This window comes from Podarcis raffonei, chromosome 4 (assembly GCF_027172205.1).
Source record: "Podarcis raffonei isolate rPodRaf1 chromosome 4, rPodRaf1.pri, whole genome shotgun sequence".
Lineage (NCBI taxonomy): Eukaryota > Metazoa > Chordata > Lepidosauria > Squamata > Lacertidae > Podarcis > Podarcis raffonei.
Window position 1 is genome coordinate 53,783,557 of NC_070605.1, and position 27,602 is coordinate 53,811,158.

General features: G+C 41.3%; 1 protein-coding gene and 1 long non-coding RNA gene across 2 annotated transcripts; both read left to right on the forward strand.

The window, feature by feature from the left end:
* The first annotated feature begins 877 nt into the window (after positions 1-877).
* On the forward strand, positions 878-3,469 carry LOC128412987 (uncharacterized). Its single transcript, XR_008330214.1, has 2 exons — positions 878-2,152; positions 2,220-3,469. It is a non-coding gene; the product is annotated as an uncharacterized LOC128412987 (long non-coding RNA).
* A 3,672-nt stretch (positions 3,470-7,141) lies between these two features.
* IFNGR2 (interferon gamma receptor 2) lies at positions 7,142-27,550 on the forward strand. Its single transcript, XM_053386621.1, has 7 exons — positions 7,142-7,431; positions 13,326-13,461; positions 15,818-15,990; positions 17,699-17,847; positions 18,663-18,807; positions 22,079-22,233; positions 25,346-27,550. The coding sequence occupies exons 1-7, from the start codon at positions 7,362-7,364 to the stop codon at positions 25,502-25,504; spliced, it is 987 nt and encodes a 328-aa protein (XP_053242596.1). The 5' UTR covers positions 7,142-7,361; the 3' UTR covers positions 25,505-27,550.
* The last annotated feature ends 52 nt before the right edge of the window (positions 27,551-27,602 follow it).

A 27,602-nucleotide genomic window follows, 5' to 3' on the forward strand; every position in this document is an offset into this window, starting at 1 on the left:
GGCTTTTCACAGGGAAATAATTTTTGCTATAACCAAACGCATGCAAATATTGTTACCATGTTGTTGACTTTAGGTAACTGACAGAGCACAGTCTTAACCCAATGCCTTCTCTGTGTTGTATTTCATTGTTTATGTGACCTTATTCAAGATCATATATAGTTTAGCCAGTATTAGTTTATACCAAGTATTCAAAACAGATAAAGGGTTTCAGCCATGTGGATACTTTGGAGAGTAAGTGTAAAATGTCTTTCTCTCAATGGTGGTCGCACTTACTATATTGAACAGCCTTCCTTCAGAATTTAGATATTTGCCACCTACATTTTTTTGTTTGCCGTATGTTAAAAACATGTTGCCTGACCGTTAGTGCATTTCAGTTTTAATGCAAATAAAGCAAACTCCTTTTGAGAAAGGTTTTTTTTAAAAAAAGAAAAAGTCTTACCTATAATTTAGTTGTAATAAAAAGTACAAAAAATCGAACAAAATGCTAAATTAATTGTAAACAACGTGGTTACGGAACAATTTAAGATAGGAAAAGGGACACGACAAGGGTGCCCAATTTCCCCATTGCTTTTAATATCGGTCCTGGAGGTCCTGCTGAACATGATTAGAAGGGACCGGTTGGTTAAAGGTATACAGGTCGGAGCTAAACAGTATAAACTGAGAGCATTTGCAGATGACCTAGTTTTAACGTTACAAGAGCCAGAATCTAGTACTAAAAGAGTTTTAGAACTAATTCAAGAATTTGGTCAGGTGGCAGGATTCAAATTGAACAAGTCAAAAACTAAGGTTTTAGAGAAAAACTTAACATTGACTGGAAGAGAGAAGTTTCAGAGTGAAACAGGTTTAACTGTGGTTAAGAAAGTGAAATACCTGAGAATGTGTGACTGCAATTATTGCAATCCATTGCTACTGTTATTTCAGTTAGTTTGTGCAGTTCAGTTTCACAATTCACTATCCTGTTTAGAAGTGTCCAAATGGTAGCATAGCGTTGTTTATTCAGTGTTAACACACCAGTGTACTTAGCCCCATCAGTGAATACCTGTTTTTGCTGAAATGTGAGTTCCTAAGGCACAGTTATACTGGTGTCATCTGGCTGTTCTTCTGAGTAGATGGCTAGCTGATGTGGAAGCAGAGAAAATGTTTACAGAGCACAATCTCCATTTACCAGTAGAGCCGGGACAAAAGGGGGGTCCGCACAATGCTTAGGTGCAGGCCCTCATTTAGCTTTATGTTTGATTTGGGGGGATGTGTGTACAAGCAGCATTGCAACAGGTCACCTACCCAGCATATTATCACCCAACTGCCTTGGTAAAAAAGAAAACAAAAATGCCTTTGTGTAAATAGTTGTTTTTTTAAAGTGAAGTGTGTACGATGATTGTATTGCAGTATTAACTGTTGCTGATAGTTAATGGAAACTAAATTAGGTGACCTTGGAAGGTCAGAATGCAAGTGTGTTTGTGGGTGGGTGGGTGGGTGAGAGAGAGAGAGAGAATTTGGCATGCCTGCACCATCTGTTTTTAGGTAGACGCCTCCTTTCCACATATAATGTGGAGACAGGGGCTTGATATGTTTTCTATAACTATGAAGGGCTGGGGAAGCAAGTATATGCTTATGTTTATATGTGAAATAACTCCGTGTTCTCACTATGGATGTCAGGTAATTCCAACAGAAGCGGGAGTGGAAATTGCCAGTTTGCTTTTTTGTCCCCTGTCCAGAACAGAAATCAATCCAGCAATCAATGTTCGCTTTTGTTGCTGTTTCAGTCCACAAATGATATATACTTGATCACTGTTTTTCCCATTTGCATAGCATTTCTTTTACATTGAACTGAATAGTGTGAAATAACATAATAAGATCAGAATTAATTATGTAAAATTGCACCAGAGCAGACAGCAAAACAAGTAACAGTGGAATGAATGAATGAATGAATGAATCTTTATTTGCATCAGCTACCAGCCGTAGCAATAAAAACAAACAAAATGCAGTATATAGAGGATAAAGGTAAAAAAAAAAATCAGTTATATAAACATTTGGGGAGATTTGGATCAATAGTCAAATAGTGGATCTTATTCTAATTGCCCTGGCTAAGAACCTTGCAACCTTTGCTGTCACTTGCTCCTCTTGGTCTGCTAAGAGAAAGGAGACTGTGGCCGTGGTTGGGAGACCTGGAATGGATAATAATAGAGGGGTGATAACCTCAAATCAAGTAATTGCAGAAGCCTAACTGCAGCACTGCATGTGATGAACAAGTTCTGAAGGGGACATCCTGAAATGTTCCTGTCAAAAGTAAGGATGTAAGGAGTCAGCCATTTCCATCCTGTCTTCAGTTCATTGAAATCAATGCTTTTCCCATTCTGCTACATTTCAGCTTTTGATAAAACCTATCTTCATCTCGCTAACCACTATGGCCAAAACTAATGTAATTAATTAGGTAATTGATTATGTAATCAATTTCAGTGGAAGGAAAAGGTCAAAAACAATTCAGGAAATAACACAGTTATTTACATAATGTTTGCCGATTAAGAAAAGAACAATAGCAAACCTAACTCATATTCACATTTCTGTTACTGACCAACAAACATGCAACTTGCAGCAATTTCTGCTTCCACTTCTGTTTCTGGTGGAATTCTCAGACAACCCTAGTGTAAGGGGCTCACTTGTGTTCTGGCATGTATGTCAACAGGATCTTATTTCTGTTGTGTTACTAGGGTTGCACTATCGACCAAGAAACTATAATGCCTAAACCAAGTTTCCCATGCTTAATTTAATCCTAAAGATGCTGATATGTAGTGCCTTTTAAAGTTAAAAAGTGTGAAGTCCTTCAATCCTGATTTGTATGGTACTCTAGTCTTTATTTAATCTACTCCATCACAGCAAAAAATATTTATTATACTTCCTCATATTGAACTCAATGGGACTTGAGTCTGAGAAGGCATTTGTAACACTGTGCTTTATCCCCACCCCCACCCCGTGTCTTCTTGTTGGGTTTATAGTTATCTCAGGACTTAAAACAGGAAATACATCAGATTTGAAACCAACTTGCTGTAATAACTAAACCCACATGATGCATGACTCATACTCTCACCTATCCATAAATGCTGTTATGACAAGCAACAATCAATGCTATTCCTCTGCACACATAACTGATTATTTTTTATGTTTCCATGTATTGGTACTTTGTGGACATTGTATTGCATTTACATGTGGAGTGGGACTCCTCTGCAGTGTCCTTAAGTTCAGTGAGCAATTGTATCCGATTGTGAGGATAAAGAGATCTAAAGATGTACTGTTAAAATGTATAAATATAACATATTAAGACTCTGTGTTTTGTTTTTTTACCCTAGTGGAATTTTTATCCTGTTACAATGTACTCCACTTTTCTATTGTGGCACTTAAGAGGCCAACTTTGTAGGAGTTTTATTCATAAGGAAATTTGTGTTGATAAATAAAGAAATAATGCCAGATACAACCGATTCTGCTCTGATCTTTGTTCCAGGCAACCGGGCCGTTGTAACTTGATCAACATATGTGACACAATCTCTCATAGTTGAAATTTAAAATCAGCCTGTACCAGGAAATGAGGCTTTTCAGGGGCCAACTGCAGCCCTGCAGGCCTCTCTTTATTTGGTGGTTGGGACCCTCCCCAGACCACCCCCCTTCTTCACCAGTCCTGTTTTGCCACCTCCTTGAGTGTGCATACCTGGCTAGAATGTATCCTGGAACGCTGATTATGCTTCTTGTTTGCCTGGATGGAGAATAGAGAGGGATGTGCAAGTATGTTTACACACTTTTGGTCCTCACCTGGTGCACCACTGGCCTATGCCTCTAGAAGGTTGTCTATAAGAGAATGTAGCATTTGGGCTGAGAGGGGTTCCCCACCCCCTGGTCTATACCTATAGTATGAACATATAATGCAACTTCTCAGGAACTATATACCACAAGTCCCAGGAAAAAGCTACCCTAGAACCATTCTCTAGGCTAGTTTGGAGAAGCAAACACATCCTGCCCTGCTTGTAGTCTGGGGCTTCTCAACAATCCCAGAAAAGCGTTATCACACGTTTCTACTGTATATGTAGCCTGAAACTGCCAACTGTAAGAGTGATGATCTTGTAGCACAGCAAAACTACATAGATTTTTAGCTCCTCAGGATGGACAAATGCATTGTGGCAGAATCTGACATAGCACATAGGGTGAGACATAGGAAAAAGTTACACAAAGCATGAGCACATCCATGTCAACGTGATCATAACCATCACCTTGCACTAGGGCGATAACTAAAGCGTTACAGTGGAATACAAATATGAAAAACCTACACAGAGTAGACAAAGCCGGGCTGTCTTGTAGAATATGTGTTACAATGACACAAAAAGGGAAAGAGAATGGAAAACCTTGAAACAGAAGCTGGGGTCAGGAGGATGGGTTGAATACCTGAAATGAAAGAGGATGGGGGCAAGAGACAGTACTCCTTTCAGTTCCTATCCTCTCAAGTAAACCATTCAATATAATAAAATGATAATTTGCAAGGTCCACCTTCTGCTCACTCCTGAATGTTCTGTGTCCAAGAGACAAAGGTTCCTCTGCTGGGCTCACCTCTCCAGGCTCACCCCCCTCTGGCAGAGACCCCCCCCCATTTTTTATGACAGTCTCTGCAACAGCTGTGGGATGCTTGAAGATGGCTCTGCCTTGGTTGGCCATCTTCCACATCCAACTCCATACTCTGTTTTAAGTAGAGATGCACAGGTAACGCCACCAGTCCCCCTTCTACAAATAATGAGGTGGGAGAGCATGTCAGTGGCCTATGCAGGTCACTGAACAGACTGAGGGAAGAAGGTATGAAATGCAATGAGGAGCCACACGAGCAGCAGTTGCTCTTGCCACGACTGCTTTCTTTACTGCACCTGGAAGCTACTGGAAGCGTCTCTAGGAATTTAGAACCAGCTAGTGCAGGTGCGAGGAACCTTTGGCCTTTCAGGTGCTACTGAACTACAACTCTTGGCCATGCTTGCTGGGGCTGACAGAAGTTAGGTTTCGCAACAGCTGGAGCACCAAAGTTGGAGCTAGTGCAAGGGTTTCTCACAGCAACCACATGTTGCTTGTGCTGTGTAAAATGCACACCACATATGTGGTTGCAGAATAAAGTGAAAACATACTGAATTCATTTTGCCTTTTTTATTCCCACTTTCACTTTCTCTAGTCTCCAAATGATTTGACTCATGCAGTGAACTAAAGATATGAGCACGTTCTCCGAGTTTCTTCATAGTCACAGGTATTGCTAGAGGGTAGGGAACAAGAGTGTGATCTCTGAATCATGATGACCCAGCCCTACATGGAAATACCAAGGATTGAACATGAGACTTTTATAATAATTATATAATATATTTATTTATTATTTATACCCTGCCCATCTGGCTGGGTTTCCCCAGCCACTCTGGGCGGCTCCCAACAGAATATTAATCCAAAATATTCAGTCCAGCATCCTGTTCCCAGCAAAGCCAACCAGATGCCTATGAGAAGCACACTATCAGGACCTGCACACAACAGCAGTTGCCCTTCCTGCAGTTTCCAGACATCATGAGTTAGTAGCCACTGATAGCCTTTTCTGCCATGAATTTTTCTAAGCCTCTTTTGAATTCACCCAAGTTGTTGGTCATCTCTGCCTCTGGTAGGAGCAAGAGAAACAATGGGAAGGAGGGAGCAGAACAGATGGACTAAGGGAAAGGGAAAGATCCCAGGGCTGCTGCTGGGACTTCTAGCGCCATGCTTCACATGTCTGCATGCACACACACTCACCCCCTAGTTCTCCTGCCTGCCTGGTCTGCTACCAAGTCAAGAAGTGTCTTCTCCCTCCTCTGGCAGACAAGGCCCAGAGGGGCTGTTGAAGGAAATAAAATGTTAATATTTTTAAATGTAATATTAATAAACTGGAAAATGAGAATTGGAAGTTGGTGGCACTGTGGTTTACTGAATAGTGTTGGGAGATTATCGTATGTTTCGGCCCCTCTGGTAGTTGTGCTGTGAGATGCCGTGGACCACAGTTTTCCCCCCTTATGCTAAAATATGAAGCTACTGGGAGCAGTCATCAAGAGAGTCGGGGCACGATGCCAGTTCTATGTCTATTACATCTGAATCATCCCTGGCTTCACACTTACTTAATTTACATACTTCAGATATGGGCCAATTAGGAAGTCAGAAATTAAAAGCACATTTATGAACAGCAGCTAGAACGGTAATAGCCAGAACTTGGAAAACCTTGCAATTAATGAATATTGATCATTGATATAATATAGTCCAGCAAACAGCCATAACGGAAAAGTTGTCGCAAAAACTGAAAGTGGCAGAGGGGGAGAAAAGAACAATATAATTTTTACACTGTATGGTGGTTGCTGGCATCAACCTTTGACTGTTTAAGATTTTTACCCCTCTAGTGTCCCATTTTTTGTGAGTCATGTCATGGTTTTATGTGTACACAGAAATTATAAAGCATGACATGACTCGATATATGACTCCAAGGGTCATCTAGATCATCTCCCTACAATGCAGGGATGTGTCGTATAACTTCCCCCGCCAGGTGGACCTTGGTATCACTGAATTCCTGTGCTCATAGCAACTTTTACTGCTGGGGTGTGTGTGTCTCCTTTAGTGAGACCCAACTTCCTTCTCCTTGATCCCTTCTGCCCCCCACCCCAGGGGCTTCAAACCTTCCAGGGGGCACCTTTTCCACTGCTGGCAGTGGCAGTAGCAACTCCTAAAATGCTGTGGCTCCAGGGTGTCACTGAGGCACCAGGCAAGTGACCTCTGACCCTGTTGCCCCTGCATTTATAGACTACTTTTCTGTTTACAGAACCATCATTCAAAGCAGCTGACCAAAAGGCAATGTGCGCTACTTTTCAGAGATGGGTTCTGTATTTAAAGGTCTCATCCCCTTGGAAGAGCTGCCTGTCTGTCCAAACCTAGTTCAGAGCGGAAAGCCAGCGGGGCCCCCAAAGGCTGTTTTCCTCCCCTTTATGGTTCTGCCCGAGACCCCCAGCCTAATAGCAAACGCGGAGGCCGGCGCCGCTACTACGTCCAGGCCGCGGCCGGCTCCTCTTCTTCCTCCTTCTGAGGGCGTGCAGCTTGTTTCGCGTGCGAGGGAGCTGCCCGCCCCAACCTCCGAGGCAAGTCCGGGAAGAGGCCGGCCTTCGCTGGGAGGCGTGCAGGCCAAGGAGAAGGCGAAAGGGCGGGGCGGCGTCAGCGTCTAGTCGGAGGAGGCGAGAGCGTGAATGGCGGGTGAGGCGAGCGCGGGGCTCTTCCCCCAGTCAGGGGGCGCCTGAGAGAGAGCGAGAGACCGAGACTCCAGGCGAGGCCGGAGCTCAGCTGCTGCTATGCAGCCCCTGGGCGCCCTGTGGGTGCTCCTCTGCCTAGCGAGGCCGCTGCTCGGCGTGGCCGTCCCAGGTGAGACCCGTCCGCCGCCGAGAAGGGCGAAACGAGCGCGCGGGGGGGGGGAGAGGGGCAAAGGTAGCTCGCAGGGCCCGTGGCGGCTTAGTTTTTATTTTTATTAAGGCGAAGTGGAAGAAAGACCCTCGTCTCCCCGCGCCCCCCTCTTCCTCCTCTAGCTTCCTTCCCCGATAAGAGGTGGGTGGGTTTGGGTTCACTAAGGAACTCTCTTCCCCAGGAGGCGGTGGTGGCCGCGAACTTTTTAAAACAGAGGGCTAGACACGTTCTCGTGAAGTTGACGGCTATGCTTTGCCTCTACGTGCTTCTGAATACTAGTTGCTGGAAACCCCAGGAGGGGAGCGGGCTCTTGTGCCCAAATCCTGGTTTCCCACAGGCATCTGGTTGGTCCCGGTGAGAACAGGATGCTGAGCTAGATCCATCAGGCTCTTCTTACGGTCCTTCAGATTTGAGTTGCTGTTTCTTCCACCCGGAAGGGTTCCTTGGTGTTTCGGGTGTTTTGGTAGGATTTCCCTGGCATAGAGATACAGTCGTGGAAAACCCCCGCGCCTGCTGTACTTTTCTGTACCGTTGTTAAAAGCACAAGGGGGGCTCCAAGTGTGGTCAATCTAGTGTGGAAGAACTTGCGCTCTGGGTATGGCTCAGAAGGCTGGCATGGCTTAGGTTTGACGTTGGAGCCGTGTCCTTGGAAACGGTTCCCGGGCCTCATCCCTGGAGAAGTTGCGACTAGAATTTCCCTTGCGCACTTAAGGGTGCACTGAAATGGCCCACACTTTTGCATGTCTGATATGTGGGAGTCGGAGGTGTATGCACAAGGCTATCACAAATGAGGGTGCAAAATACGTACAGTGGTACCTTGGGTTAAGTACTTAATTCGTTCCGGAGGTCTGTACTTAACCTGAAACTGTTCTTAACCTGAAGCACCACTTTAGCTAATGGGGCCTCCTTCTGCTGCCGCGTCGCCAGAGCACAATTTCTGTTCTCATCCTGAAGCAAAGTTCTTAACCTGAAGCACTATTTCTGGGTTAGCGGGTCTGTAACCTGAAGCGTATGTAACCTGAGGTACCACTGTAGCGGGGGGGGCGTTGCTGCTGTTGATAGTACAGTGGTACCTCGGGTTACATATGCTTCAGGTTACAGACTCCCCTAACCCATAAATAGTACCTCGGGTTAAGAACTTTGCTTCAGAATGAGAACACTCCGGTGGTCCGGCGGCAGCAGGAAGCCCCATTAGCTAAAGTGGTGCTTCAGGTTAAGAACAGTTTCAGGTTAAGAATGGACCTCTGGAATGAATTAAGTACTTAACCGGATGTACCACTGTATTCTGCTGCTGCATACTGATGTGATTCTGGGGTATAGTGTGTGTATGCCAAAATGAAAACAGTGTTGATTAGGATTGTGTGGTGTTTGCGTCCTGGGGCTGAGAAGTGGCATACAGTGGCCTGGTATGGAGAGCAAAGCGTTGTGAAAATAATCTGTGGTTGTGGGTGCTTTCTTGATAATGGGGCAGGGGTTTCTAGGCCAGTGGATTGAGCTCTGGACTTTGGAGTTGTAGAATTCTTGTAGGATTCCTAAGAGTCCTGCTGGACCAGACCAGATGCCCACCTAGTGCAGCACCCTGTTCTTCAGGGGTCTATGGAAAGCCTGCAAGCAAAACGTGAGAGTAAGAGCACTCTTCCCAGCAACTGGTCTCCAGAGGCATACTGCCTCTACCAGCGAAAGTAGAACAATGGCTAGCAGCCATTGATGGCCCTATCTTTCATGAATTTGCCCAATCTTTTAAACAGATACAAACCAGAGTAGGTGTTTCCTGACCAATACTACTACATGCAAACAAAAAGACAATGTAGTCAGTAATTAAAATGCAATTACAACTTAAAGAGCCACTTGAAATTAACAACTGCAAACATTGAAGGGCATCCACTTGAGCATGAGACAAGAGGACATGGCCATGTTTGCAATTTACTGCAACAAAAATAATTTACTAATTAGAAAATGTAGACTTTATAGTCATCATAAATACAGGAACAGCTAGACCCACATAATAATTTATTATCTTCAAACAATATCATATAGATAAATTACTGACATTGTTGGTTGCCTTTTTATGAATCCTTTTCAGCTCTATATTATTTTGAGTTGAGACGATCAGAATTGTACAGACTTATATAGATTTATATAATTGTATTATGCTATTGGCAATTCTATTTCCACTCACTTTTCTAAATCTCTAGTATGTTGTTTGCCTTTTTCACGGCAGTCACACACTGTCAACACCTTCATTGAGGCATCCACTCTCACCACAAGAACTTGTTCCTTGTCAGACATCACCAGTTTAGACCCCTTTAGGCAAAATTAGGATTTTTTGCCCCAGTTTTCATCTCTTCACACTGGCCCACACTGAAGCACATTAACCATTTTGCTGCACAATCATCCCGTCTGGAGAGATTCTTTTGGAGGGGTATGAAAGAATAATAATCAGAAAGAAGAAATGTCCCATTCCACCCTCTTTTGGGTAGACTAGTTTACTTACTGCTTTGTCTAATAGAAGGGTATTGTGATGTTTTCCTTTTGAAGGGGATTAGGAGTGAGGGAGGAAAGCCGCTTTGGTTATGTTAATACAAGCTGATTTTTTGCAATTAGTTTTGCTGAGAATGCTTGCCCCCAACCTACTTGGATGACACACAGGTATTCCCACCACAAATCTGGAACTACTTCAGTTGCTGTTCAGTTAATAGCATGGTGGGACGGATGTTCTTCATAAACTATGCAGCTAGCTTTTAAACTGGACCAGGTGATCCAGACTACTTGAATTAGTTATTTCAACATTATTTTCTTATAACTAATCTGATGAAGCAAGCAGTGTATTGAGCATTTGTAAAAACTCAAGCCATTATAAATTAGATTTAGGGTGCCATGGGCCCCTTCCTTTTTCAGAACTGATAGATGAAAAATTGGATCTAGTGAATTTGTTTCATCTTCCTTTTTAGTTTTATTTGCTAATATGCTTTGTCACTTTTCTATTTCCCTGTTATTTCTGAAAGTGTTGTCTGTAGCTCTGAAATATTATAGCTGGGTGGAAACCAAAAGCAGTAAGTCTCTTAAGACACTGTGGCATTCACCAACTCCCCTCCCCTTACTGTGTGACTACTTATGCACTGAAAAGCGATCATCGTTTGGAATTCCTGACTGCAACACCCTTTTTATTTCTTTTTTGTCTCTGGTGTACCTTTCTAGGTTTTATAGCAATGGAAGACAAAAAATAGGGGTGCTCCCTTGTACTAGCAAGTATTCTCTCTTATTTGTTTGGCAGTATAAAACAAAGACCAGTGACCAAGCTCTGGTGTGTTCATTTCCCCATTTCAATTCAGAGAAGAGAAATTATGTGCAAATATAAATTAACTAGTTACTGCAGTGTTAAATTAATGACTTCTCACCTTCTGAATCAGAAGAAGCCTTCTAGAGTTCCATCTCTGAAGTTAAAACTGGGGTTGGTCAGTTCCTTGGAGGAAACCCCACATATGCTACCCTGATAATCTAGATTGGGGTGGGGAACCTGAGGCCCTCAAAATGTTGTTTGACTCTGACCCATCCGGAACAGGCTGGCTTCCGTAAAGGTCATAGTACATCTGGCCAATGTCTTGTTCTATTTACATTGATTGATAAATACCTAAACAGGTTCAACTGCAAACTACACGCGGCTTTTGTGGACCTGACCTCTGCTTTTGACTCCATCCCTAGAGATAGGCTATGGCAGAAGCTTAGTTACACCAACATAGATAAGAGACTCATCCACCTTCTTATGGAAATTCATAATGACATATCGGCCAGAGTAAAATTTGGCCCTCTGGGAGCTCTTTCTGATTCTTTCCCTCTGAATAAAGGGGTCAAACAGGGCTGCCTCTTGGCCCCTTTTCTATGTAATTTCTACATTAATGACATCGTTACAACCATGAAGGCCCTAAACCAATCTGCCCCCTCTTTACAACAGCTTAAGATCCCCATATTACTCTATGCGGACGACATGGTGATACTGTCTTTAACCAAGCAGGGCTTAAACAACATGCTCAGAGGGCTCATGACATATTGTGACACCAACTCCCTCAAAATCAATTTCGCCAAAACCAAAATTCTTACTTTTGGCACGAAAACTCGGAAGCCATTCTGGAATTTTGAGGGCCACTCTATTGAATATTGTTCAGCATTCAAGTATTTGGGCATCACTTTTCAGCATGGGCTTAGTTGGTCAGCTCACCTAAATATGACCATCCTGGCTGCCCGTAGAACCATCAAAGCCTTGGAGAAATTCTTCTATGCAAAAGGCGGCCAGTTGGTTCCTCCAATCAGAAAAGCATTTATCAGCAAAGTCCTCCCAATGTTACTGTATGGGGTTGAAATCTGGGGGTGGAATTTAAAAACACTACAACGGCTCGAGATTCTACAAAACTCTTTTGCACGAAAATTACTGGGCCTCCCCAAGGGCTCGGTTGCTGCACAGTTAAGAACAGAACTGGGCCTCCCCTCTATTGTTGCGAGAGCCCACATTAGAATAATTAGTTTTTATTGTAAATTAATCAAAGCCCCAGGCTCCCTACTAGCCAGGCAAGCCTTTTTAACTTGTGCTCATAACAACAAATGGTCCAAGGCCATGGAGATTATCACGGCACGCTACTCCCTCCCAGATCTTGACACGCTGTCATCTTGGGACCATCATAATATCCGGGCCTGGATTCTTACAAGAGACGAGGCCATGGACCGGGCACAGTCCACCACAGCTCGCCTCTCCAAGTGGCTCCCTAAAGTGAAAGTGGTAAGATCACTTGCTAACTACTTGATAGACCTGACGGAGCCCAATTTGAGAAGAGTGTTTACCATGGCCCGTTTCCATTCTATACCCACGGCCTTCTTGCAGGGGATTTACTTTAAGACCCCCATTACTCAGCGTCTATGTCCATGCACAATGAATGAAGTAGAGGACTTCATACACTTCTTTTTCTACTGCCCTATTTATGAGCTAATAAGAACTAAGCTCCTCCTCTTGATCCCGCCCACCATCACATCTAAGGAAGACTGTTTGAAATCGCTTCTTGTGGACGCAAATCCCCAAATTTCACGTGGGGTGGCAATCTTTATAGTGCAGGCTTTGAAACTCAGGGCTACACTGACTGGGTAGTGTGTCCCAGACCTGGACCTGTTTTAATTCTTTGTATTACCTTTTTAACCTAATGTGCCGAGCCTATTTTGGGGCCATTATATGTTTTATATACATCTGCATTTTAGATTCCCGGCGCTGGCAACTAAATTTTTACATTATTGTTTTAGGGTAATTTAAATGTCACAATGCCAGTAATATCGTTTGAATTTTGTTAGGTTGCTTCTCTCTAGCATTTTTGTCTTATCCTGCTATGGCTGTATGCTAATGCAATAAAGGTTTGATGATGATGACTCTGACCCTATCATCCCCTGCCAGTATGGCAAATGTTCAGGGATGATGAAAGTTGGAGTCCAGCAACCTTTGGAGTCTTCATCTACAGGTTCTTCATCCCTTAGATGTAAGATTGTATAGTAATTTGAACATTTTGAACCAATAATGCCTGACCAAAAGGGCAGTGAACCTGTATGCAGCCTCTGTGCAGTACTTAAACTGGATGGCCTGTGCATAAAGGTCCAGGCCAAACTTTATTGTGTGCCACACCAAATTCCATTGTCATGGTCACTTGCAGTTTAGCTTAGCTATGATTATACCTATTCATATTCTACCTGCACTAGCATCAGGGCCCAACTCACTACTGCCACTATCAGTATTTTTATTTGCCCTGAATTTTGGAGGCATCTACATTAAACCTGTATTTTTGTTAATGTGTATTAATACTCTGTTGTTAATGTCTTTATAGAATCTTTCTCCTTATCTGCGCCAGAGAATGTGACAATTCAGTCATATAATTTTGATAATGTATTGAAATGGTCTCCAGTTACAGCAATCAATGGTTCAGTGACTTATAGTGTTGAATGGAAGTTTAAAACACGCATGTAAGTAAATGGTTCCTGTATAACTCCAAAATTGCATTCTATGGTGTATAGTGTTTGCTTTTGTAAGATCTGTATATATTTGTATACAAAATTGGGTTTTGCTGTTTAAACATATGTACTGAAGTTTATTTTAGCAAATTGTGTTGGAAATAATGGAAATTAGAGTGGTGGTTGAATTAAAGAAATGGAAATGTGCAAGTTTTCTTTAAATTAAAAGTTCATATCCTAATACGAGACATAATCTGTACTTTATTTTAGTCCTTATTGTCCCCTTCTGCTCTAATTTTTCTAATGCAGTTTGAATTGAATTGTGCTTCTATTTCAGGCTTTGCAAAGAGATTCCACTGGAAACCATAGTACTTGCTCCCAAGTAGAGTTTCATTGTATTTATTTATTTCATAAAATTTATACACCTCTTGATTGTAAAAAAAAAACCTTTACAAAAACCTTGTAAAGCATTAAACATTAAAATTAAAAGATAAAACATTAAAATCAAGGAAAATTTCTATCCTACTTTAAAATATACAAAAGTTAAAATACTAAAACAGATTAAAATTACCCCAACTTTCTAAGCTTCTGGGTAGGCTTGTCTGAACAGGAATGTTTTTAGCAATGCCAAGACTGTATGTAGTTGGATGCACACTTGCTATTGAGTGGTTATGTATAGAATTACTCAGTAAGATAAGCCCCATTGAACTCCTCATTTCTTCTTTCTGACTACAGTTGTACCTCGGGTTACAGGCACTTCAGGTTACAGTCACTTCAGGTTACAGACTCCGCTAACCCAGAAATAGGTACTTCGGGTTAAGAACTTTGTTTCAGGATGAGAACAGAAATCGTGCGGCGGCGGTGTGACAGCAGCGGGAGGCCCCATTAGCTAAAGTGGTGCTTCAGGTTAAGAACAGTTTCAGGTTAAGGACAGACCTCTGGAACGAATTAAGTTCTTAACCCGAGGTACCACTATAATCATGTTTAGTGTGGGCTTGTTGTTCATATAATTGACAAGCTACTAGCTGTTGGTAAATTTATAGTTTTGCACATAATATTGAGGGATAATGCAATGTTAATCTTACTCAGAGTAGACTTAATGGATATCCTTGTGCAGGATTTTCTGTTTGCACAGTGGGTCTTTGTCTCTCCCCCTCCCTTAAATTTGCTCTGAATGATTAAAAGAACCCCCAGAACAGGGGCATGGGGACATGGCAGGGAGAAGAAAGGGGAAGTTCATTTGGGCAGTCAGAAGACCTTCTGCTAATGGATCCATTCAATTCAATACTGCCCATTGGCTTCAGTGAGTCTACTGTATGACTAATATTATATTGCACCCAATCTATGTGAAGATTTTGAACACATGAAATGTACTATGTATTAAGATGGCACATGCCTGTTGTAAAACCTTGTTGTAAATTGATTGCTTAACTGAAGCTGGAATCCAGTACATTCTTGGGAGTAAGTGCTGTTGATCAAAGAGGGACTTCTGTATATAGGACTGGACTGCATGTTAGGGTGGTTGCTCTTGAGAATGGGTAATCACTGTATTTTTCTGTGTATATTCTTCCCAAATTTTTAAAGTTTAAAATTGGGGGTCGTCTTATACACGGAATACTTAAAAATATTTATTTCTTAATTTTGGGCTCAAAAAAATAGGGGGCATCTTATGCATGGGGGCATCTTATACATGGAAAAATACGGTACATAGTTGTAAGTAACAGTTAAACAAATTTGAATTTGGCATTGTTGTTTCAAACGTTTAGAAATAGTTCCCATTGAATTTTAAAGAGGCTTACTTCCAGTAAAAGTTCCAGATTGAGGTTTCAGTCATGTTTATACTTACCTGGCTGCTTATCTGGGGAAAGTGACAGGTCTTAAACTAAAATAGCCCTTATTTGTACCTGTAAAGTAGTACTTGATGTAAATGGGAGATAAGAGGACAGGGAAAGGAAGTGTGGCTTCTCTGCTCACCTTTCATGGTAAGATCACATGAAGCCATATTACGGACAGTTCTTTTTCTCAAAATGGGCAATTTTTTCTGTCACTATGCATAACTGATTCATGTATGGTAATGTAACCCCTTTTCATTTTGAGGCAGAGATGTCTTATACTGTGTGACTTTATGGAACTACAGGGCACAGGGTGGCTTTGTGAGCCCTGTCATAGCTATTGCCTTAGCGTTGTTTGGTTTTTCAACACTTGTGCATTGCCAAGCAGCAAGATATTTCTTTACCACTAATGTAGAATGTATAAACTGGTATTTCAAGATTCAGCTAGATATTTCAAAGGAAGTTTTTAATTGATCATACACAAATGCAACAATAAGGAGTTCAAATAATGGTGTGTTCTTTGTATTTTTTTGCAGAGCATCAGAAGAAAAAGTATGGAAAAAAGTGAATTGCAAAGATATTACAAAACCTGAATGTAATTTCAATCATGAGAGGAATCATGACTGCATCATTTTACATGTTAGGGCTGAACAAGGGGAATTAAAATCTGCCTGGACTGAAACTAAGCCCTTTCGAGCACGGGAAGACAGTATGTTTCTTTATATTTTCATCTACTGTATTTTATTCAGTACCTCTGGGGGGAATTTTTTTTTCAGAATATCATTTTGTGGAAGAGAAATAACAGCCAAGGGTACCATGGCATCTTAAAGTATTTAAAATGCCACAAGACTCTATAGTCTGATGCAGTAAAAACAAAATGTTGCTCCTCCTTGGGGAAATGTGTTTATGAACATCTTATATTTCAGTCACCATAACCTTGCTGATGCTACAATAGCCCTTCTAGATTAGGGTTGCCATCTGTCTTTTTTGCTTGTACAACTGTGTTGTCCAATTCCCTTTCTCAGCGCAAGAAAGAATGCAGACAATGGCCTGGTTCACACACCATGCAAAGCTTTGGTTTAGTGCAATTGTGTGGACTCCTGGAGAGGAGAACACACCCATTTTGCTCCTCCTTGGTACTGCTGTAAGCCACGGTGTGGCTTAGTGGGTAGTGGTCAACTTTGTTTTACTCAGAGTATACACACTGAACATGATGTAACTTGGGCGCATTAATTTCAATTGGTCTAAACTGAATACCACTCAGTATATTGTCTGAAACCAGGATTGTGGTTTAGTTTTCTTCAGAGTAGCCATGAGCTGAAACCAAGGTTTGTCCTGCGGTTTATATCTTATGGTTTATCTGGGAAACCTTAACCAGGAGTCTTGGTTTGGATGATATGCTAAGCAAGCCATTGCTTAGTGCAGCACAGTAGCAGAACAACCAGGGAGCAGCAGCAAAGCAGTCATGATCGCCGTTCCTGGTGCCCACATGCTTGTGCATTTGTGCTCTGTCATGGTTTGGTTTAGCATGACATAAACCAGACCAGTGTTACACGGATGTTGCTGAGTGGTAGTAACAAATGAGAACTTTTATCATTTGCCAGAATGAAATATTCCCAACACATGTAATTATATTAACTTGTCCAGATGTTTTAAGAATACCTGTCATATCACATTCCCTACCAAATTCTACAGAGGTGTAGGGAACCTTTGCACCTCCAGATGTTGGGGAACTCAGCTCCCATTATCCCATTATCCATGCTTGCTAGGATTGATGGAAGTTGTAGTTCAGCAACATCTGGAGGGGCAACAAATTCTCCCCTTCTGTTCTATATGAAGGTGAATTCTTGGGTGCATGGATAGGCAATCTGATTTCTGGTCCCACTACTGCTTTTGTCATCATAACTTCTCCAGGGTTCATGAGATTTTCTTGCAGAGGTTTCTTGAAAGGTATCAGAGACCACCAAGATATTCCACTCCTGCAAAGGCTGCTCCACTTATGTAAATGACAGTAGCAGGAAATGCTGCAGCTGTGCACTCCTTTGTGAATGCAGATCTGCTGCCATCATTGAAATGAACTACACTGGTACCTCTGGATATGAATTTAATTTGTTCTGGGAGTCCGTTCTTACCCCATAACATTCGTATCCAGCGGCGCCTGACCTGCACAGGCACGTGTGGCGGTAGCCCGCTTCTGTACAGGCGCGGGTGGTGGAAACGTTCCCACTACTTCTGGGTATGCTGATCCTGAAGGATTCGCAAAGGGGACAGTACGTAACCTGAGGTTCCACTGTAGTTAGTATACCCAGCACAAGTCCATCCCAGAATCCATGTGAGACTTCAGATTGGATTATGTTTGATCACAATTAGTAGAAAATGTGACTTAACTTATACTTGTTTGCATTTACCCATTTCAGCTATTTTAGGACCTCCAAGAGCAATCAATGTAAGCTCAGACGGTACCATGATTCATATAAGCTTCTTGCCTCCCTTTGAGCCTGCAGAAAATAAAACTGAATATTTTGAATATTTAATTGAATACTGGGACGAATCAACAAGTGAAATAGTGAGTACTTGCCTTTGCTCAGCAAGCCAGTAATTCCCGGAAAAGTTGAAAGACTTAAAAAAAAAAAAAACAAGTAGCAAAAAGCCCTATTTATGATATGGGGTGGGTATGGGTTTGAATGTGAATACATACACACTTTAGGGAGAGAGGGAACTACATCTAAAGAGATGTTTCAGCCTGCTATCAATTCTAGTAAGAATGGGATGGGCTATTTCAGTAGGAATTTTCTGAAAATAGTGTTTTGCAAATTTTATTGTTTACTTGGAAAGCTTCTGGAATGCACCTATATTTTCTTCATTTCTGCTGCAGATGTTCAGGTACATTTTGATCATCTGCGTATTGTTTGTATCATTTCTAAAGTACAAAAATATCTGAGCAGCTAGTGAAGGACAAATGACAATCACTTGGGTGAGATGGGCAGAAATTAGATCACCATGTTTTTTGGGGGGGGCAGCAGCTACACTGTAAAAAATTGGGATAAGAAATGCCAACTTTGCAACATAGTCAAACATGGCATTAGATCTCTGTTGCTGTGACATTATGCTAATGGCCAAGGAAAATTGTGGTTTTAACATATTATGAAGCATAAGTTTCAGCAGTCCAAAGAAATCCTGGTGACTTTCGTCTAGTTTTTAGTGGAATCAGAGTAAAACTATTTTGGAGAATGGCTTGTGGAATGTACATGCAAACTAAAACATATCTCCATATTCTAATAAGGTCTAAACTGTGCAGCTTATATGAATAGATGTAAAGTCAATTTGCTTATTATTGCTATATAATACCGCCTTACTTTTTCCATCTTCCCATCTGCACAGCTGAGAGTTTTGAGCAAGAATAGGAGGGAAACATTCAAGAATCTGAAGGAAAGGACTGTATATTGCTTTCAAGTAACAGCATCAATCCCACATGTAATCCTAACATGCCAAAAAAGTGAAATCAAGTGCAAAGAAACTACAACTGGTGTGTATTTTCTTCATAAGCAATACAGTTATTTCTGTGTCATGAAACTGATGTGGACTTAAGATGTGAGGTCACTTTGGCTACTTATTTCCTAATGCTAAAATTGTTTCAATTAATATATTATGGAGGAGTTTTGGGCACCTAAATGACTTCATTGAGCAGCTACATTGGCAATAAATATAAAATCAATAAATATAGCTGTAGGTGTGCAGCATTCAGTTTTCAAAAAGCCTTGGGCTCTGCACTTGGAATAAAATGTTCACACTGAGCATGTTTTCATTAAACTTCTGATTTTTTGATATTTTTTTTACAGAATTGGAAATTCTGTATGCCACATATTTTGTAAAGAGATCAGGGTTGAGAAATGTGTTAAGGGTCATTTCTGCTGTCTCGTTCTGTGTAAGATTTTTAAAAATGTGTGAAACAGATTTCCATATTTGAAGACAGAACATATATATGTTGCTGTGTGTACACAGTGCTTTTTTGTCTCAAGGGTCATATCCACTCTTGGTCAGTTCTGTGGGGGGTGCATGCTACTGGTGGATGTAGCTTCCCCACACATACACAGGTGCAGACTGCCTGATCCGTGCAAAAGGGGGTCATTGCTTCCCCTCCCCTCATCAAATGATCAAGCTGATGACCATGGAGAGGGCGAGTTGCATCTTCATCAGAGCACTGAGCTGTCTCTATTTTAACTCCCCCCACAACCACCACCCAGATTGGTGGGATCTTTGCAGTGTGTGAGAAATAATTTGCTTGAGGGGGTTGTGGGTTAGCTATCCCTGCTCCAGAACCTACAGCCATCTGCATCTTCCTAACACATGTATACTCAGCAAAACAGATGTTAGCAATTATTGGACATGATTATCCTCATGCTGTTTTCATACATTCTCTTAAACAAATATACTTCCTTATATAGGTAATGTGAAGGACGCGGGTGGCACTGTGGGTTAAACCACAGAGCCTAGGACTTGCTGATCAGAAGGTCGGCGGTTCGAATCCCCGCGATGGGGCTCTCATTGCTCGGTCCCTGCTCCTGCCAACCTAGCAGTTCGAAAGCATGTCAAAGTGCAAGTAGATAAATAGGTACTGCACCAGCGGGAAGGTAAACGGCGTTTCCATGCGCTGCTCTGGTTCGCCAGAAGCGGCTTAGTCATGCTGGCCACATGACCCTGAAGCTCCCTCGGCCAGTAAAGCGAGATGAGCGCCGCAACCCCAGAGTCAGTCACGACTGGACCTAATGGTCAGGGGTCCCTTTACCTTTATAGGTAATGTGTAAAAAAATAAAATCTAAGTATTTCTAATTGCTACATCTCTGCTTTTTTTGCTCCCTTTCCAAATGCGATGGCTAGAAAGTATGCTGCTGTTAATAGTATCTCACATATTAATTTTTTCTGCTCCTACCAGATTATATATTACTTAAAGCTTCACAAAGAGACTATTGCAATGTAGGTTCCTATGGACTATGAGGCAAAACAAGGTTCCTGCTTCCCTTACCTGTGCAGCAGGTCTGCAATGTGATGCTTGAGAGTAGTGTTCCCCAAATGTATAAACGTGCTACTAAATGTAGCTGTTAATGAATAAATAACTCATTGATGTGCTTCCATTTTAACAAATGTCTAGGCTTCAAGGGCAGACTTGCTGTCCTACGAGGCTTGTATGTTATACTCTGTGCATTGGTGGTCCCTCTTTCCTTACTGGTTTTTAGGTTTTCAGCCTTTGTACACTGCTATGCTGAAATACTCTTTGGTTATGCACAGGATGAAGCTGGAAGCAGTGATTGCTTCAACATGTTCCATTGAATTTGCTGATAGTCTTCTATTTATTTCGTTTCTAAAAATATTTATATCCCGCTAGCTCATAGAAAAATATCAAAGTGGTTTACCATAATACAGAAAACCATGCAATAAAAACCATAAAGGTAGTAATAATTAAAACCAGAGATGTATTAACTATTGTGGAAAATTGTACAGTATTCTTAAAGTTCTTTGGTGAAATAGAAAAGTTTTCAGAAGTTTTAAAAAGTTTTAGTAGGTGCCTTCTGAATCTCTGTTGGCAGAATATTCCACAGGGCTGAGTTGATGACACTAAAGGTTCAGTTTCTTCTTGTTGACAGGTGGGCCTTAGCAATTTGAGGAATGATCAATGACACACCTGCCGTTGATCTCCATGATCAAGCTGGGATATAAGGGTTCCGTCCCTGAAGTACCTTGTACCTAATATAAGGACCTTAAACTTGGCTTGGTAGTAGATGGACAGCAAGTGCAGCTGTTTTAACAGCGATGAAACATATTATTGGCCCCCATCAGCAGTCTGGCTGTCACATTCTGCACCAGCTGGAGCTTCCAAACCAGACCAAGGGCAGCCCCACATACAGCATGTAACAGTATCCAACCTTGAGGTTACCAACACATGGACTATATAATGGGCAGTATCCAACTAAACAGTTACACTAGCCTAATGACTTTAAGCTTTGCAGTTGAACTTCCCTGTCCTCTCCTCTCCCAGTGCTACCCCTAAGTATTCTCTGAAGGGTTAGGGGGAAGTCCATGACAGATGTAGGGGCTGTACAGGGAGTGGCAAGGGTGGAGAAGTTCTGCTGCACACTTCAAATTCCTTGTGCTAGTGGAAATGTTCAGCTGGATACTGCACAATGTGTTCAGGATAGTGGTGAAAATGTTAGTTCTAACCCTAACTGAAGGAAACAGTTCTTTTTTTGGTACAATTGTCATGATCTAAAATTCATTGCTCCCTTTCTCCAAATATAAACTACTAGGGACTGTTTAGTTCAACTGTTAAATTCAGCCTTGCATATCCAAAAGTCCCCTGGCTCCCAGCCTTGTAGTCCCCTGGCTCCCAGCCTTGTAGTTCCCTACCTCCAAAGCTCTCTCTTTTTCTGTTCTGCTGTTAGTATACTGCACCTTGTTTTCTCCCCCACCCCAGAGTTTCTTTTTCCATTGGGGTTTTCTCTGCTTATTCTGCTGTGTACTACCCCCGTACCGCTTGCCTTTAACAATCTTGTCTATGGACTTTTCTGCCCACCAGTCCACCTTTTTCTGTCAACAGCTCAGACAGGAAGCACTGCATGCAGTTTGGTCCGGATGGCAGGGTCTTTGTGGAGTTTATCTAGATAAACTCACATTTCATTTCCCTCACAGAAGCTGCCTTTGTGGTCAGTGCTGTTGTCCTGATATTGTGAACATTCTGATTGAGAAATTGTTTCATCTATAATTCTTGAGATAAAATTGGTAATAATTGTTTTTTCCTCCAGACTTAATGAGAATTCTGCATATCGTACTGATATTTGCATTTGCAATATTTATACTCTTTGGAATATTTGTGTGCATAAAGTTTATTCAGAAATACAGAAGTGTAATCAAAGCACTTTGGAAGCCGCCTCTAACAATTCCATCCCACTACAAAGAGGTATGTATACTGGGATTTCCGCTGATTTTAAAACCAGTGTGGTTAATCTGTAGTGGCATAGACTTCGAGCCAGACTGGCTAACCTGTGGCCCTCCAAATGTTGGACTCCAACTCCCATCAGCCTCAGCAAGCATAGCTAGTGGTCAGGGATTATGGGAGTTGTTGTCTTCCAACATCTGGAAAGCCTTGGTTAGTCCAAGAGTCAACTGAGTGTTTGAGCAGTTGCAGTATTTCTTCACACAACCTACGTCATTCAACTTCTCTTTCTCAGTTCCTTCCTGACTAGATGGAAACTTCAGTTAACATTTCACTGGGTAGTTTTTCAATGACCTCAGAAGTTAGCCAGATATAAAATGCAATTATGAATATAATTATTGGGTTTGGCCCACCCAGCAGAACATCTCAGATTTCTTGTTTATTTAGCACTCCAAGTCTTTCCTTGTGAAAACGATGAGGTGCTCATCTGGTAGGCTGCTGTTGCTGTAGAGATTAATAGGGTGAAATAAAGTGGATAGCCTACAGTAATAGTAGAGTTTAGAAAGTTGGTGGTTGGGCTCCCCAATAAAATAGTGTAGTATGAAGTGCTTCTGTTCAGGATTCCAGCCACCAATTCCTCTGCATTCCTCCCACATATTTCCTTTCTTTTCCTGTATGTAGTCATTTAGCATTCTGTGCCCTTTTGCATTTTTGCAAGTTGTTGTACAACCATGGAAAGTGCTGTATAGTTGAGGAGTTACCCACTTTTTAGTATTTTCCACTTTATAAAGCAAAAGACTATATTCCTTATAAAAAAGATATAATTCTTCTTGATGAAGTTAAGCTGTCCATGTTTCAGGGAACCCATGTGAACAATTGTTGAGTTACAGTGGTTCACAAAACTCTTGGTTCACAATTCCTGGTGGGTTCTTTTTTTTACCAGTAAATAATGTACTTAATCAGTAGCTTTTTGAAGGCTAGGATTTCCAGAACTGAAGTATTAGTGTTGGCTTGATGAACATCAGTTGTGCAATGTTGAAGTTACAAAGATGGTCTGATCAATTTCTCTCAAAGAGAGAAGGTAGTCTGGGGTGGAATAGAATTGACATAGATGAGCTTGTTACTATTTTTAGAAGAGCTCTGAAGGCAGCCCTGTACAAGGAGAATTGTAATGTTTGAGGTTTTTTGTGCTTTAATACTTTGTTGGAAGCCACTCGGTGAAAAAGAAGCCTAAGGGTGGTTTAAGCTTGCTAGTTTAACACCCAGCGAAAATGTTTCAGGAATAGATCAAACTTATTTCCACCTTCCTGGTGCTTATCAGTGGAGAGAGGTATTTATTAAACACACACACAATTACAGCTGCCAGTACTGCAACTATGTGCTTGAAGACGGTGCAGAGCTGAGCCAGGAAGGGGTGTGGCCTAGAGAGAGACCAGAGGGCTGTTGTGGATCCCATGGCAGGGGTGGGATTATGATTATTTTGTTTTTATACTGTTATCTGATTTGATAGCTGCCTTGCGTTTCTTTGGGAAATTAGGTGGGGAAAGTTAGGTATGAAAAAAATTAATGGGGAGAGTGCAGAGATCAATTGATTTTCCTTCTGGAAGCAGCTTGAGAGTAGTGAGAAAGAGGCAGTATGTTTGTAATGCATTTTCTGCTTTCAGCCAGGACTTGGAAGTGGCAAGTGAGTTGTTCCTCACTTGTATCTCAAGGCATATAGGATGCTGATGCTTTGGGGCCAGGTCTAGGTCTGGGAAAGAGGCTAAGAGCAATGTATCAAGTGGAGAACAGCATGGGTTTAGGCCTGCTTCTCCCCTTGGGAAGTATGACTAGAGAAGGGATTGGAGCTCATATATAAAACCTGGATAAATTATAGGATAAGATGTAACCTACAGATTTTTGAGAACATTGAATTTTTTGTGGAGGGTGTTTGGCAGGAGAAAATCTTAATTACACTAATTACATTTTGAATACCTCATTAGATCTTTTGCTTGTTTGTATTAAACACTCCTGGCTGCTTCAGCACAAGCTACTCCTTTTAAAAAACAAGAGAGCTGAAATTCTGTTGATCAGCTGCTTGGTAGGAATGAATCCACCTCTTCTACTCCCCACCCAAGCAGCTGATTAGCAGAATGTCAGCATGTGGTTTTTTAAAAACAGGGTCATTTTCTGTAGCCCCTGCATTTTGGCTGCTCTTGTACCTGAAAATGCTTAGAGCACCTTTGAGCCCTGCACCTTCCCCAACTCTTCAAGCTCCTTAAGGCTGGGGCTTGTCCATCTTCTGTTCAGTCATCTCTAAAATGCATGGGGATAATGGATGAGTTTCAACCCTTTTCCACTGCTTGGAATTGTGGGTGTGCCCTTCACTTTTCCTGCTGCAGCTTTAAGCTTAGGATGTCTGAGTCTTGGCTGTCTCCACTGTGGCACCTCCTTAGTGAGCAAATTTGCAGACACTTGATTTGGCCATTTGGATACCACTGTTTGACCAGTTGGAGATACCTGAATGGATATAGGTTTATGTGCATATTTATTTAGCAGCTTGCTGAATTAGGGGAAATAGTAACATGGGAACATACCATGATCTGAAGTGCTACAACTTAATTATGCCGCTAAATTTTGCTTTTTATCATTGCATCCACCTCTTTAGTATCGTGACGGTTCATTGGCATTTGTATTTATCTGTCTTACAGTAAATATTTTTGTTTTGATGTAGTGAGATAACTTTCAGGTATTTGAAGAAATGCTTTTCATAGATATTGAAAACGCCGGCCTTGAAGTTATCAAAATATTACATAACAGCAAAATAAACCAGCTGGAATTTGGAGCACAGTGGAGAGGCTGCAAAACCCAAGTTGAATTAGTAGATATCGTGCCATGAAACCTCCTAGTTAATTTGAAGTTTGAACTCCAAAAAAGTCACTCTTGGTTTATTAATCCAACCAAATGAAGATGTGTTTACATGACATTAGATGAAATTCCCATTGACTTCAGTAGAATTTGCCTGAAAGCAAAAGTTCTGAAATTTGCCTTTCTGTATGTGGGCAGTTATAATAGCAAACCATATACATTTAGGGCAGAACTAAACCAGCAGAATAGAATTACTAGATTCTAACAATCTAATGCTGCTTTTTTCCAGGATTTACAAAATCTTCACATGACTGTGGTTGAAGAATTTCAGAACTGTGCTGGAGAAGACCACTGGGACAATGTGTCAGAAATCTCTGAACAAAGAGAAACTATGACAGACAATTTTACTGATCAAAATCAAGAGTTGACAGTGGAAGAACATAGATGACAAGATGATTAAGTGCCTTCAACTCTCATGTACTGATGCTAAACCTCAACGTCAACTTGTGGACTTTCACTCCAGAGAAATTGTATTAATGCCCTCTGTTTAAGAACAGTTAGCTGCAAAACACACACACACTATCCATGTGTGAAACTGTGAACGAGAAACCAGCAGTAAAAGCATTAAGAGGACACACATGCTATATCCTGTGACTTGATTATGGATGAATTTGAACACTTGTCAAATTACTGTGAAGGGTCCCTCTTACCCGCAGGCTTTTTAACGACCTTGCAAACACACAAGAGTGCTCTGATTTAGTCTCAGAGTGAGTGAGTGAGAGTGTGTGTGTGTGTGTGTGTGTGTGTGTGTGTGTGTGTGGTTTCTAAAAAGCCTGTGGCAGTATTTATAGCAATTGACTGCAATAGTAAAGTGAAATTGAATTGTATAATTTATATTGATGGAATGAGGTTAGCAATTTTACCTGTCTTGGTTGCTGAAAGAGCAGAAAGACAATCTGGAGGTGCCAATTGATACTCCCCTTTGCTGCTTAATGTACATAAGCTCTTTCCATGGATTTTGGCTAGTGGGGCTGCTGCAGTTTTTGGATGGAATTCATGTTAGTGGTCGGAGATTGTTCCACCAGCACAAGTGTTTCTGCTTGCCTGACAACCATCTCCCCTTTCCTCCACTTGTATGCCTTTTGTTCTGGGTGTTCTCCCAACCCTCCAGAGTAGATTTGGGGGAGGAGAGCAGGGAAAACTCTGTTCTGCTGCTTGCGAATCTTTGTGCCGGCATCTACCAATGGAAACAAGTAGTTGAATCCAGCCCTTTCTTTGCTGATTGGGTACTTGCTTCCATCATTCATGCAATATCCTCTCACTTAGGTTACTGTATCCATTCTGGAATAAGGTGACCTTGAAGATTGTTTGAGTACATCAGCTGGTACAGACTACGTCGGCCCTTACTCAGACTACAGCGCAGAGGAAAAATCCACTGAAATTATTTGATCTTTTTCTAAAGCACTGGGCCGTACAGGTTTTTGCTCTTCACTTGGAGCCACCTGAAATGGTTTCCTCTGCATTCTTTCATTTACTATAACAAGATCTAAACTGGTGAACCTTTATTTTGCAGCACTTATGTTGTGTGATGCTTTATCAAGTAATTAAATTACACGGAGGTCCCACTTTCTGAATGCTTGCTATGTGAAAATTCACTTATCTGAACAGGAGGAATTAGTACCCAACCCTCACTACACAGCACAGATTCAAATAACTAAGGAGAGAGCATTTATTATTTCCTTGTTTGCCTTTTTCTGTTTGGCTGAGGAATGCAGTGATACCTTTTAGTAGGGTTAAGAGGGTTTTCCTGGGTGTTTGCTTTTAAGGGTAAAAATCTCATTGTAAAGAACACATTAGAAATTTTCCTATAGGAATTGCCAACTTGTTATGTGAATGCTCACCTATCAAACTATTTCCAGGGACTGCATTATGTTCAGAAAGGGGGACCTGCGTATTCTGCCTTCACTTTATAATTTCTAGTCACAGATGAAAATGTTTGTTTCTAAATGCATTTGCACTCTTGCACATTTTACATGTTATTTTGGATAAATTTTGCTTGAATTGTGTGCCCTTATTTTTAAATGTGTTTTTGAATCTGTTTTAGTTTTGCCCATTGCCTTGCAAGCTCCATTTTAAAAGCCAAAATCTATTGTCATTTTGTGATAAAACCCTAGAAACAATACTGGGAAGAAGGTACAGAATACAGGAATTCAGTTGCAAAGTATAAAGGGTTCTTAATATATTTTGTCTGAGATACATATTAACCCATTATTTTTCGGCTAGTAACGGGTATTTATCGCTATCAGATCAGGTCGTAAAACTAGTGTACATTCTTATTAATTTAATGGTGTTACTGTATTCTTTTTACTTGTTTTTTATTATATGCTATTTTTGTTTTTAGACTCATCTATTTTTGTGTTCTGTTTTCTATTTACCATTTTGGGCTTCGCCTAAAAGAAAATGTGGGATATAAATAAATTAAATGACAATGAAATAGGCCACCTCCATTTCATTTTTAATCTTTAGTAAAAGAAAATAATCTAGAA